This window comes from Trachemys scripta, chromosome 16 (assembly GCF_013100865.1).
Source record: "Trachemys scripta elegans isolate TJP31775 chromosome 16, CAS_Tse_1.0, whole genome shotgun sequence".
Taxonomy (NCBI): Eukaryota; Metazoa; Chordata; order Testudines; family Emydidae; genus Trachemys; species Trachemys scripta.
Window position 1 is genome coordinate 7572277 of NC_048313.1, and position 12513 is coordinate 7584789.

The 12513-nt window shown below is 57.6% G+C and overlaps 1 protein-coding gene across 1 annotated transcript in view; it reads left to right on the forward strand.

Moving 5' to 3' along the window:
* PTPN18 (protein tyrosine phosphatase non-receptor type 18) overlaps window positions 1-12279 on the forward strand; it is a gene marked incomplete at its 3' end in the record, with an annotated part of 23463 nt that extends 11184 nt beyond the window's left edge. Inside the window, 11 exon segments of the mRNA XM_034792458.1 lie at window positions 170-265; window positions 6519-6557; window positions 6662-6730; window positions 7035-7097; window positions 7513-7655; window positions 8858-8924; window positions 9010-9087; window positions 9210-9293; window positions 11170-11246; window positions 11674-11939; window positions 12203-12279. Coding sequence (XP_034648349.1) covers window positions 170-265; window positions 6519-6557; window positions 6662-6730; window positions 7035-7097; window positions 7513-7655; window positions 8858-8924; window positions 9010-9087; window positions 9210-9293; window positions 11170-11246; window positions 11674-11939; window positions 12203-12279 — 1059 coding nt within the window.
* Between the last annotated feature and the right edge of the window lie 234 nt (window positions 12280-12513).

A 12513-nucleotide genomic window follows, 5' to 3' on the forward strand; every position in this document is an offset into this window, starting at 1 on the left:
GCAGGGCTGCAGGGGGTGGGATGGGGGGGCTCAGCGGGGGGTGCAGGGCTGCAGGGGGTGGGCGGGGCCTCCGCAGGGGATGCTGTGCTGCAGGGGTGGGTGGGCTTCAGTGGGAGGCGCTGCCCTGCAGGTGGCGGGTGACTTATTTCCCCCCTTCGTCTCCTGCCAGGGGGTAAATAACAAGAGATGCTACATCGCGACCCAGGGGCCGCTGCCTCACACCGTCCTGGATTTCTGGCGCATGATTTGGGAATACGGGGTGAAGGTGGGTGTAACGCTTCTCGGGGTCCCAGGTCTGGCAGTTGCCTGCTCACCCCCGTAGCTGGGCGCCAGCGGCCTGACACCCCTGGCCTTTCAGCCACCCACGCACACTCCTCTGGGCTGGGCCAGCCCTGTCCCAGATCCTGTACCCCAAAGATTCAATGTGTGCCCCAAACACCCCTCGCTCCTGATGGGATTTCCTCTGCAAACGGACCCAGAAAGAGGATTTCTCCCACTTCGAATTCTCTTACGCTATCTGTGAACTGCTCACGCTAAACGATCGGTCCCAACTTGGCTGACTCCCTGCGTACCTTTCCTGGCCCTGCGGAGCACGAAATCTTCTCTCCTTCACCGGCCGGGGCAGCTTTTCTATCAAATAAGGCATAAGTAATAAGACAGGCGTAATTGTACCATTTAATCCCCTACAAACACAATACATCCTGCACGTGGTTCCGACAGGCGTAATTGTACCGTTTATCCCCCTACAAACACGATACATCCCCACACATGGTTCAGACAGGTGTATTGTACTGTTTATTCCGCTACAAACACGGTACATCCCCCACATTGTATAGACAGGCGTAATTGTACCGTTTATCCCCCTACAAACACGATACATCCCGCACGTGCTTCATTCTCTAATAAGAATATAACATTAGGGATCTATTATCGACCACCTGACCAGGACGGTGATAGTGATGATGAAATGCTAAGGGAAATTAGAGAGTCTATCAAAATTAAGAACTCAATAATAGTGGGGGATTTCAATTATCCCCATATTGACTGGAAACATGTCACTTCAGGACAAAATGCAGAGATAAAATTTCTCGATACTTTAACTGACTGCTTCTTGGAGCAGCTGGTACAGGAACCCACCAGGGGAGAGGCAACTCTAGATTTAGTCCTGAGTGGAGCGCAGGAGCTGGTCCAAGAGGTAACTATAACAGGACCGCTTGGAAATAGTGACCATAATACAATAGCATTCAACATCCCTGTGGTGGGAAGAACATCTCAACAGCCCAACACTGTGGTATTTAATTTCAAAAAAGGGGAACTATGCAAAACTGAGGGGGTTAGTTAAACAGAAGTTAAAAGGTACAGTGACTAAAGTGAAATCCCTGCAAGCTGCATGGGCGCTTTTTAAAGACACCATAATAGAGGCCCAACGTCAATGTATACCCCAAATTAAGGAACACAGTAAAAGAACTAAAAAAGAGCCACTGTGGCTTAACAACCATGTAAAAGAAGAGATAAAAAGAGAGATAAAAAGACTTCCTTTAAAAAGTGGACGTCAAATCCTAGTGAGGCAAATAGAAAGGAGCATAAACGCTGCCAAATTAAGTGCAAGAATGTAATAAGAAAAGCCAGAGAGGAGTTTGAAGACCGGCTAGCCAAAAACTCCAAAGGTAATAACAAAATGTTTTTTAAGTACATCAGAAGCAGGAAGCCTGCTAAACAACCAGTGGGGCCCCTGGATGATCGAGATACAAAGGAGCGCTTAAAGACGATAAAGTCATTGCGGAGAAACTAAATGGATTCTTTGCTTCAGTCTTCACGGCTGAGGATGTTAGGGAGATTCCCAAACCTGAGCCGGCTTTTGTAGGTGACGAATCTGAGGAACTGTCACAGATTGAAGTGTCACTACAGGAGGTTTTGGAATTAATTGATAAACTTCACAATAACAAGTCACGGGGACCAGATGGCATTCCCCCAAGAGTTCTGAAAGAACTCAAATATGAAGTTGCGGAACTATTAACTATGGTTTGTAACCTGTCCTTTAAATCGGCTTCTGTACCCAAGGACTGGAAGTTAGCTAATGTAACGCCAATATTAAAAAGGGCTCTAGAGGTGATCCCGGCAATTACAGACCGGTAAGTCTAACGTCTGTACCGGGCAAATCAGTCGAAACAATAGTTAAGAATAAAATTGTCAGACACATAGAAAAACATAAACTGTTGAGCAATAGTCAACATGGTTTCTGTAAAGGGAAATCGTGTTTTACTAATCTATTAGAATTCTTTGAAGGGGTCAATGAACATGTGGACAAGGGGGATCCAGTGGACATAGAGGACTTAGATTTCCAGAAAGCCTTTGACAAGGTCCCTCACCAAAGGCTCTTACGTAAATTAAGTTGTCAAGGGATAAAAGGGAAGGTCCTTTCATGGATTGAGAACTGGTTAAAAGACCGGGAACAAAGGGTAGGAATTAATGGTAAATTCTCAGAATGGAGACGGGTAACTAGTGGTGTTCCCCAAGGGTCAGTGCTCGGACCGATCCTATTCAACTTATTTATAAACGATCTGGAGAAAGGGGTAAACAGTGAGGTGGCAAAGTTTGCAGATGCTACTAAACTGCTCAAGATAGTTAAGACCAAAGCAGACTGTGAAGAACTTCAAAAAGATCTCACAAAACCAAGTGATTGGTCAACAAAATGGCAAATTTAATGTGGATAAATGTAAAGTAATGCACATTGGAAAAAATAACCCCAACTCTACATACAATATGATGGGGGCTAATTTAGCTACAACAAGTCAGGAAAAAGATCTTGGAGTCATCGTGGATAGTTCTCTGAAAATGTCCATGCAGTGTGCAGAGGCAGTCAAAAAAGCAAGCAGGATGTTAGGAATCATTAAAAAGGGGATAGAGAATAAGACTGAGAATATATTATTGCCCTTATATAAATCAATGATACGCCCTCATCTCGAATACTGTGTACAGATGTGGTCTCCTCATCTCCAAAAAGATATACTGGCACTAGAAAAGGTTCAGAAAAGGTCAACTAAAATGATTAGGGGTTTGGAATGGGTCCCATATGAGGAGAGATTAAAGAGGCTAGGACTCTTCAGCTTGGAAAAGAGGAGACTAAGGGGGGATATGATAGAGGTATATAAAATCATGAGTGATGTGGCGAAAGTGGATAAGGAAAAGTTATTTACCTATTCCCATAATACAAGAACTAGGGGTCACCAAATGAAATTAATAGGCAGCAGGTTTAAAACAAATAAAAGGAAGTTCTTCTTCATGCAGCGCACAGTCAACTTGTGGAACTCCTTGCCTGAGGAGGTTGTGAAGGCTAGGGACTATAACAGGGTTTAAAAGAGAAGTGAATAAATTCATGGAGGTTAAATCCATTAATGGCTATTAGCCAGGCTTGGTAAGGAATGGTGTCCCAAACCTCTGTTTGTCAGAGGGTGGAGATGGATGGCAGGAGAGAGATCACTTGATCATTGCCTGTTAGGTTCACTCCCTCTGGGGCCCCTGGCATTGGCCACTGTCAGTAGACAGGATACTGGGCTAGATGGACCTTTGGTCTGACCCAGTACGGCCGTTCTTATGTAGACATGCGTAATTGTACCGTTTATCCCCCTACAAACACGATACATCCCGCACATGGTTCAGACAGGCGTAATTTAACAGTTCCTACATGTGCCAGGGTACCCCTTGCAGTTTCAGGCTGCAGTGTGCGCCAACGTGCCCTTTCCACGCCTCCGGCGTTGTGATTTGCCCCTCCGAACAGATCCACAGTTTGCAATTTCCACACCACCGCCGGGGATCGGCTCCAGGGACACTCGCGTGGGTGCCGGTTCTCCGTTGCGTGTGGTCCAGCCTGCGGGGAGCGTGGGATCGGTGCCGGCGACCTTTCCTGCGGAGAGGCCGGTTTCCCTCCATAGATCGTCCTTCTGCAAGTTTCTTTAGCCACTCACATTTCTCCGGGGACGTTCTCCAAGCGGATTTCTTGCTGTGCCCACCAATACAGGAAACCATATCGCAGCCTCTCAGCCTACCTCTGCGGGGTCAGCTCGTGTCTCACGTGTGTCCGCAGCTGGCTTCTTCGAGGCCCCGGGTCTGCGTGTCACGGAGCGTGGGCTTGGCGTTGGGCGGAGAAGCAGTACGCCGGATTAGGTGTATTTCCAGGATGGGCCAAGGAGTGGAACAGGTCTGTCCCCGATGATTTTCCCGATTGGCTTCGGAGCGCGTCTGTCGCGTCGTTCCTTGTGCAGAACCTGGCGACCGAGATGGACCGATCTAATGTCCTAGGGTCCTGCCCTTCGTCTTTTCCGGTGGGTCGCAGAATTTGGTGCGGGCGCCGTCACCAGCCGTTCCCCGCACAAAGATATTCAGTGGCTCCTGGCCAAATCTTTCTGCATTCAGCAGCATTTCCTGAACGGGTCTGCGCAGCCAAATCCTACGCCGCGAATACTCGGAAGTGTCGCGAACCGCTTCGTTTTCAGCCACGGGGCGGCGCTGCTTTCCCGCTGGTGGGGCTCCGTGGTTGCAAGCCGTTTGGGGACCAAGCCCAAGGCTGCAGGGGCTCCGTGGTTGCAAGCCGTCTGGGGACCAAGCCCAAGGCTGCAGGGGCTCCGTGGTTGCAAGCCGTTTGGGGACCAAGCCCAAGGCTGAACGATTTTCTGGTTTGGGCACATAGATTACAGGAGAGAGCCTGTCTGCTGAACGCTGACAGTTCCTGGCAGACCTAGAATTCCTTTGCTTTCCTCGCCTCCGGAGCCGTACAGCCCTGCCCGGATATACAATTTGTGCAGATATCCACATCCGCAGATGTGGATATTTGCAGATTTGCAGGGCTCGACCTGATCGAATCCTTCAAGTCGGAACTGGTTCCTTTCAGCTAAGTGCAGAGATCCCCACTGGGCAGAATTTGCATGGTCACATCGGTGAAAGACCAGGACGTGTTCTTCTGATGGCCTCTAGGCCCCAAATTCCATCCCGTTGAGCGCTGGCAAAGTGTAGGACCCGTGCCAGGACCGGGACAGCTGCCCACGTGGATGCCATCTGCTCCCGGAAACTTGCTGGCGACAGGACAGACGCTAGGCTTGCCGTAATCTCCCGCGGCTTTTGCAAAATCCAAGGGCTTCACTTTGCGGCGCTTGGCATGGCTCAGAAGCTGCGGGGATGACGCTTGCCACGTGGCCTGTGGGGCGGCCTCGTGTGACGAGTGGCTTTATGCATCACTTTCACCAGTAACTGCCCGCACTCGTTCCTCTCCCTAAAATGCCACTCTCACTTTTAGGGAGCTTGGCGCCATGCGTAGGCCTCCTGGGCGTGGAATCCGGATGGCCTCGTCTTTTCGTTCCATCCGAGCCGTCGAGACCGTGTTGAAGTGGACGTGCGAGGCTTTTCACGGCAGAATTCCGTGCCGCCCTTTCATGAGCTGGGGCCTGAACGCCAGGCACGGAGCTGAAGCTCGATCATCACACGCTCCTACAACATTATCTTCCCTCTCCTTCTCCCAGGACAGTCACAGAAACACGTATACTCTCTTTGGCCCGCCGGCTAGTCCCTCTTCCTCGCCGATGTGTCGCCCAAGACTATCCGAGCATCAATTCATCTCCCGGCTCTGGCTCGTTGATAAATTTCCTTCCCTGGCACGAGCGAGACGAGCTTTTATTGGCCCAACTTCTGCTGGGGAGAGAGACGAGCTTTTGAGCTTACAAAATGAAGACAATCCCATTCTGCTAGCGCTGCACGGCTGGTCCCCAGCGGCACTATCCCAGAGGTGGCTGCATCTCAGTGCCAGGTGAGCCATCCCTGTGTGGTGTTATGTGCGGCTGTTCCCCAGCCGCCCCACCCCAGAGGTGGCTGCATCTCAGCGCCGGACGAGCCGTCCCACTCCCAGATACCCCTTTGCATAACCGCAGCCTGGGAGCAGAACAGGCCGGGAAAAGGTCAGAAATTTAACTCCCCTGGGTCCTGCTGCCGATTCAAATGGACCAAGATCCGGTGTCTTCTGGGGATGAACAGCTACCCCCAGGCCAGAGAGCCGGGCTCCCAGCTAAATCCGTTCCTCCTGCTTGCCGTGGGGATGAATTTTGAGGAGTTCTGGGCTTTTTGAAACAGCCCCCCCCATGTTACCCTTTGGGGGTAACTACCCTGCAGGACGTGGGCTGGGTGGAATGAGTCTGTCAGGGCTCATGTAAGAGCTGTTTGCAAAGAACAGGGTGTGTGTGTGTGTGGGGGGGGGTTGCCAAGGGGAGCCAGGACTCCTGGGTTCTCTCCCTGGCTCTGGGAGGGGAGCAGGGGCTGGTGGGTTAGAGCAGGGGGGCCTGGGAGCGAGGACTCCTGGGTTCTCTCCCTGGCTCTGGGAGGGGAGTGGGGTCTAGTGGGTTGGGAGGGGGGGGGTGCTGGGAACCAGGACGCCTGGGTTCTCTATTCCAGCCCAGCCAGGTACATGCTCCTTCTCTCATTCTTTTCCTAACTGTTTCGTTCCCTTCCTTCCTTCCTTCCTTCCTTCCTTCCAGGTAATTGCCATGGCCTGTCGGGAGGTGGAGATGGGGAAGGTGAGTGTGGGGGCCAATCCGTGCCCACCCCCATCCCCTGGCTGTGGGGAGAGTCTGGGGGGCGACCCCCATGGACTCTCCGTGAACTGACTTTCCCTCCTTAGAAAAAGTGTGAACGCTACTGGCCGCTGAAGCAAGAATCGCTGCAGATCGGGCCCTTCTCCATCGTCCAGGTACCAGGGAGGGGTTACAGGGGCAGCCTGGGGGACTCGCCAGGAGAGAGACACAGCTCCCCTCCACTTCCTGTCCCAAACTGCTGCTGGGCAACTCCATCCTGCCCCAGAGGTGGTTGCATCTCAGCTCCAGCTGATCTGTCCCTGTGCAGCGTTATATGCAGCTATTCCTCAGCTGTTCCTCACCTCACCCAGAGGTGGCTGCAGCGGTGCCTCTGTATGGAGACACTAAAGGCGCTTCGTAACCCTGCAATGTCGGCACCCCTGAAGCCTCTGTCTGCAGCAGCTTGTCTCTGTCTCTCAGATCAAGGAGCAGGAGCTGAATCCGGACGTGATCGTCCGCACGCTGAGCGTCGGCTTCCAGAACGTCAGTGAGCTGCGGGGGCGCCATGCGGCGGGGTGGGGGGCTGGGCAGGGGGTGCTCTCCCCCGGCAGAGGTGGGCACTGGGGGGCGCTGTGCTGTGGGGAGCAGGGCCGGGGGCTGGGCAGGGGGCGCTCTCCCCCGGCAGAGGTGGGCACTGGGGGGTGCTGTGCTGTGGGGAGCAGGGCCGGGGGCTGGGCAGCGGGTGCTCTCCCTTGGCAGAGGTGGGCACTGGGAGGTGCTGTGCTGTGGGGAGCTGGGCAGGGGGCGTTCTCCCCCGGCAGAGGTGGGCACTGGGGGGTGCTGTGCTGTGGGGAGCAGGGCCGGGAGCTGGGCAGGGGGCACTCTCCCCCGGCAGGACCAGGTGCTGGGGGTGCCGTGCCATGGGGAACAGGGCTGATGCCAGCCGTTCCCTCCCCAGGAGGAGCGGCCCCTCACCCATTTCCAGTACGTGGCCTGGCCGGACCGCGGGATCCCCGACAATTACAGCCATTTCCTGGAGATGATCGACCACGTGCGATTGAAACAGGGGGACGACTCAGCCCCCATCTGCGTGCACTGCAGGTAGGGGGCGCTGTGCTGTGCTGTGGGGGGGGGGTGGAGGGCTCAGCAGCGGATGAGTGGAGGGAGGACCCAGTGGGGCCTCATTAGCCCCTCCCCCGGGATGGAGAGAGATCGCGGTCTTCATAGCCAGGGGTCTGCTAGAAAAAATTAAGCCCCGCCCTCAAATAAAGCTCTCCCACAATCCGAACCCCATCCTCTGACTGCCTCCCCCTGCCATGAGCTCCGCCCCTTTTCTGCAACCTCAGAAGTGGCGCAGAGCAGTCGTTGAATGGCCAGCGGTAGGGTTCAGAGTAAATGCACAGAGATGGGCAGAGTCCCACTCAAACAACGATCATTGGCATCCAGAGTTAACACCGATGTCAAAACGAATCAAGTCCCCATTTAACACCCAACATTAGGGTTCCGAGTTAACAGTCGTGGTTCGACACGCCACACCCGCATTTAAACCTCAAGTTTTAGGATCCAGCGTGAACGGCCATGTCAAGGTGTCCCTATTTCAATCCCAGTTGTTATATTTCAGAAGTCATGGTCATACTGAAATGACCTATGTCCCCATTTGAAAGACAATCATTAGGCTTCAGAGTTAACGGCCTTGTTGAGATGAGCTATAGCCCCTTTTAAAAACAATTATTGGGGTTCACCGCTAACAGCCATGCTGAGACAAACCATGACCTTAGTGAAACACCAGTCATTAGGTTTCAGAGTGAACAATCCAGCCATCTGGGTGGATGATGTCTGCTGAAACCCATCATTAAAGTCCAGGGCAAATACCCAGTGTGATGACACCCCGTTGTTCACCCAGGCCTTATGGTTTGGGGTAAACATCCCACTGTCGACACCCAGGATGCCCCATTTAACCGTCCATCAGAGTTCAGAGTAAACGCCTACCACAGATGGTCATTAGGTTTCAGAGTGAACGTGCACTGGCGATGCACGAAGGTTGTAGCCGTAGCCATTAGGGTTCAGAGTGAACGTACCCCAGAGGTTCCGCATCATCGCTCCATTCATTAGGGCTCAGAGTTAACACCCACCAGATATGCGTGAAGGTTGAAACTGTAGTCGTTAGGTTTCAGAGTGAATGCCCACAGGCACTGTGTGGGGTGAAGGGCCCCTTTGCCCCTGAGAGGGATTTGATTTGAGGCGGTGGTAGCGGATTCTTCTTCACCCATTTCCTTCCTGCTTCCTCCCCTCCCCCCCGCCAGCGCTGGCTGTGGCCGGACCGGCGTGATCTGCATCCTGGAGCACGTGAGACACCTCCTCCTCCAACAGGTACCGCGCGTGTCCGTGTGTGTGGGCGTGCGTCCGACCCGCGGCTGCCCCCTGCCGGATTCACGAGCCTTCTCCTGTTTTTCAGAGCATCCCCCCGAATTTCAGCATTTTTGACATCGTCCTAGCGATGAGAAAGCAGAGACCGTCGGCCGTCCAGACGCTGGTGAGCCCCCCGGTTCTCCCCTTGCCGGACGCCCACACCGCGCCACCTGCTGGGAGAGGTGGGGCTGGGGCCGCTGGGAGCCCCCACTCCCCTAACACGGCCGTGTCCCCTCTGTCTGGCAGGAGCAGTACGAGTTCCTGTTCCACGCCGTGGCCGAGATGTTCCGCTCCGCCCTGGCCACCGCCAAGTACGAGAACCTCAAGGAGGTGAGAGGGCCCTGGAGCAGGGACCCACGCAGCGCAGGACCCATCCCCTCCAGCCGGGGGGCGCCAGGGACCCACACGGCACAGGGCCCATCCCCTCCAGCCGGGGGGCACCAGGGACCCACGCAGCGCAGGACCCATCCCCTCCAGCCGGGGGGCGCCAGGGACCCACGCGGCACAGGGCCAGTCCCCTCCAGCGGGGGGTGCCAGGGACACACACACAGCGCGGGGCCCGGCCCCTCCAGGGACACACACAGCACAGGGCCTGGCCCCTCCAGCAGGGGGCGCAGGGACACACACACACACAGAGTGCAGGGCTTGTCCCCTCCAGCAGGGGGCGCCAGGGACACACACACACAGAGTGCAGGGCCCGTCTCCTCCAGCAGGGGGCGCAGGGACACACACACACAGCGCAGGGCCTGGCCCCTCCAGCAGGGGGCGCAGGGACAGACACACACACACACACACACACACACACAGAGTGCAGGGCTTGTCTCCTCCAGCAGGGGGCGCTGGACACACACACAGCACAGGGCCCGGCCCCTCCAGCAGGGGGGGCAGGGACACACACAGGGCGCAGGGCCCTTCTCCTCCAGGGACACACACAGGGCGCAGGGCCCGTCTCCTCCAGCAGGGGGCGCAGGGACACACACGGTGCAGGGTCTGGCCCCTCCAGCAGGGGGCGCAGGGACACACAGGGCGCAGGGCCCGTCCCCTCCAGCAGGGGGCGCAGGGACACACACGGTGCAGGGTCTGGCCCCTCCAGCAGGGGGCGCAGGGACACACACGGTGCAGGGTCTGGCCCCTCCAGCAGGGGGCGAAGGGACACACAGGGCGCAGGGCCCGGCCCCTCCGGGGGGGAGGGCGCACAGACACACTAACCCTAACCCGGTTATGGTCCCACTCTGCGATCGAGCCCCGAGCCCCGAGCCCCGCATCTCTGATTTCCCCCCCCAGCCCGATTTCCCCCCAGGTCCACCCCCTTAGCCCCTCCCCCCACTTGAGGAAGTCCCATGCGCCTTCCTTCCCCTTTCGATTCAGCCCTGGAGTAAACAGCTCCGTTGGCCTGTGCGGTACAGGGGCGGGGGGGGAGATCTGGATCCTGGGGGCCCGAAGGGTCTGGGGGGGGAGGGAAAGAGTGTGAATCAGTGGGTGCACTTTGGGGAGGGGCACACGGGGGGGAATTGGTGTGAGGAGGGCTGGGGGGCAGGCTGGAGCAGTTGAGAAGGAAGCAACCTGGGGGGCATGGGGGGAGGGGCTGGAGCAGTAGAGGAGGGGTGTGAGGGGCAGGACTAGCAAGGGGGGGCACTCAGTTTCCCTCCCTTCCCCATTTCCCCCCCCCCCATGGGGCTGAAAGGTGGAGCAGGAAAGGACTGGGGGTGCCGGCTCCTATCTGGCCCCATAGCGGAGAAGCCCAGAGGGCTTTAGGTTTAGCTCATAGGTGAGCTGGTAACAAAAGGCATGGGAGCTGGCGCCCCATAGAGGACAGGCCCCAGCCCCATTCCCAGACCCCCTAAGCCAGCCAGTCCCTGCCCTGGGGCCAATGGGAGCCGGTGCCCCCTAGACGGGACAGGCCCCTGCCCCATTCCCCGCCCCCCTGAGCCAGCCAGTCCCTGCCCTGGGGCCGGCTGGCCAGAGGGGTGCATCTGGGGAGGGGCAGCTGCGTGGAGGGATGGGGGGCCAGGTGGAGGCTGTAGGGGGGGCACTCTCTGTTCCTTCCCCAGGGCCGGCCCTCCGGCACCGGCAGGGTTAACTGCCCTGCACCCGCAGCCCGTTGTCACACTTCCTGCGGGAGGAAGCGAAAAGCCGGTGTCAGCACCAGGCCGGGACATCTCCCCCAGCTCCCCCCTCCCCGGCTCACCCATTCCTCTCCCTGCAGAACCAGCTGCCCCTGTACGACGACGCCGTGTCCCTGCGCCACCCCGCGCCCCTTGGCAAACACAGCAGCGTCTTACGGTGAGTGTGCGGCCAGATGCAGCCACCTCTGGGGCGGGACAGTGGGGGGAGCAGCCGCACGTAACGCCGCCCCGGGGAAGGCTGGGATGCAGCCACCTCTGGGGCAGCCGGTACCTTAATACTGCAGCAGCTGCCAATGTAGCCTGGAAATGGGTAGTCATTAGGGGTCAGGGTTAACGCCCCATTGGGCGTTAGCTGCAGCCCAGGAGAGAGCTCTGAGCACCCCCCCTCCCTTCCCCTTCCCCACAATGCCCTGCTTTGACCCCCCCAACCGCCCCTCCTCCAATAGACTGTGCTGAGTATCTGCTCCCCCCCAGGGCTACTGGTTACAGGACGGGCGGAGGCAGGGAGCCGGACTTCTCTCCCTGGCTCGGCCTTGGGTGGAGCATGTCCGTCGCCACTGGTGCTACCCCCCTTCCTCCCCCAGGAGCATCTCGGTGCCGTCCGAGCCCACCCCGGACCTGCCCCCTAAGATGAGTGACACCTACGCGGTGGTGAACAAGTTCCGCCGGGGGGGCGGGCCGGCAGCGGCCTCCTCCCGGCAGACCAGGCCTGGCGGGGGCAGCCCCGAGTGGTCCCCCATCGACCCCAGCGGCTTCGGGGGGCTGCAGGCCCACTCCCTGCCCGGGAGCCCCGTGAAACGCCTGCCACCCAGCCCCAGCTGCGAATACACCCCCAACTCCACCAGCGCAGGTACGGCAAGGGGACCCAGGAGTCCGGGACCATGTATCTGATCTGGGGGGGGACCCAGGAGTCTGGGGCCAGGAGGGACCACGGGTCTGATCTGGGGGAGGGGAGGGAATGGGATGGGACCCAGGAGTCCAGGCCCATGGCTCTGATGCAGAAGGGGGGGGACTCGGACTCAAGAGTCCTGGGGTGGCTCTGACCTAGGGAGGTGGGACCCCCAGCTGCCCGGGGGGGCCATGTGCTGATCCCTGCCCCTCTCTCTACTCCAGGTGACGCCAGCCCCCGGGGCCCCCCTTCGCCCTGCCCCAGCCATGGGAAGACCGTGCTGCACAGCGTGAAACCCCTGGTGAGTTCTTGCCCCCCTGCCCAGCCAGCCGCAGCCAGAAGGGGGCTCGAGGCCGGTAGGTCAGGCGGGGAGGAGGGTTCGGACTCAGGACTCCTGGGTTCTCTCCCCGGCTCTGGGAGGGGAGTGGGGGCTGATGGTTAGAGCAGGGGGCTGGGAGCCAGGACGCCTGGGTTCTCTCCCCGGCTCTGGGAGGGGAGGGGAGGGGAGGGGGGCTGGTGGTTAGAGCAGGGGGGG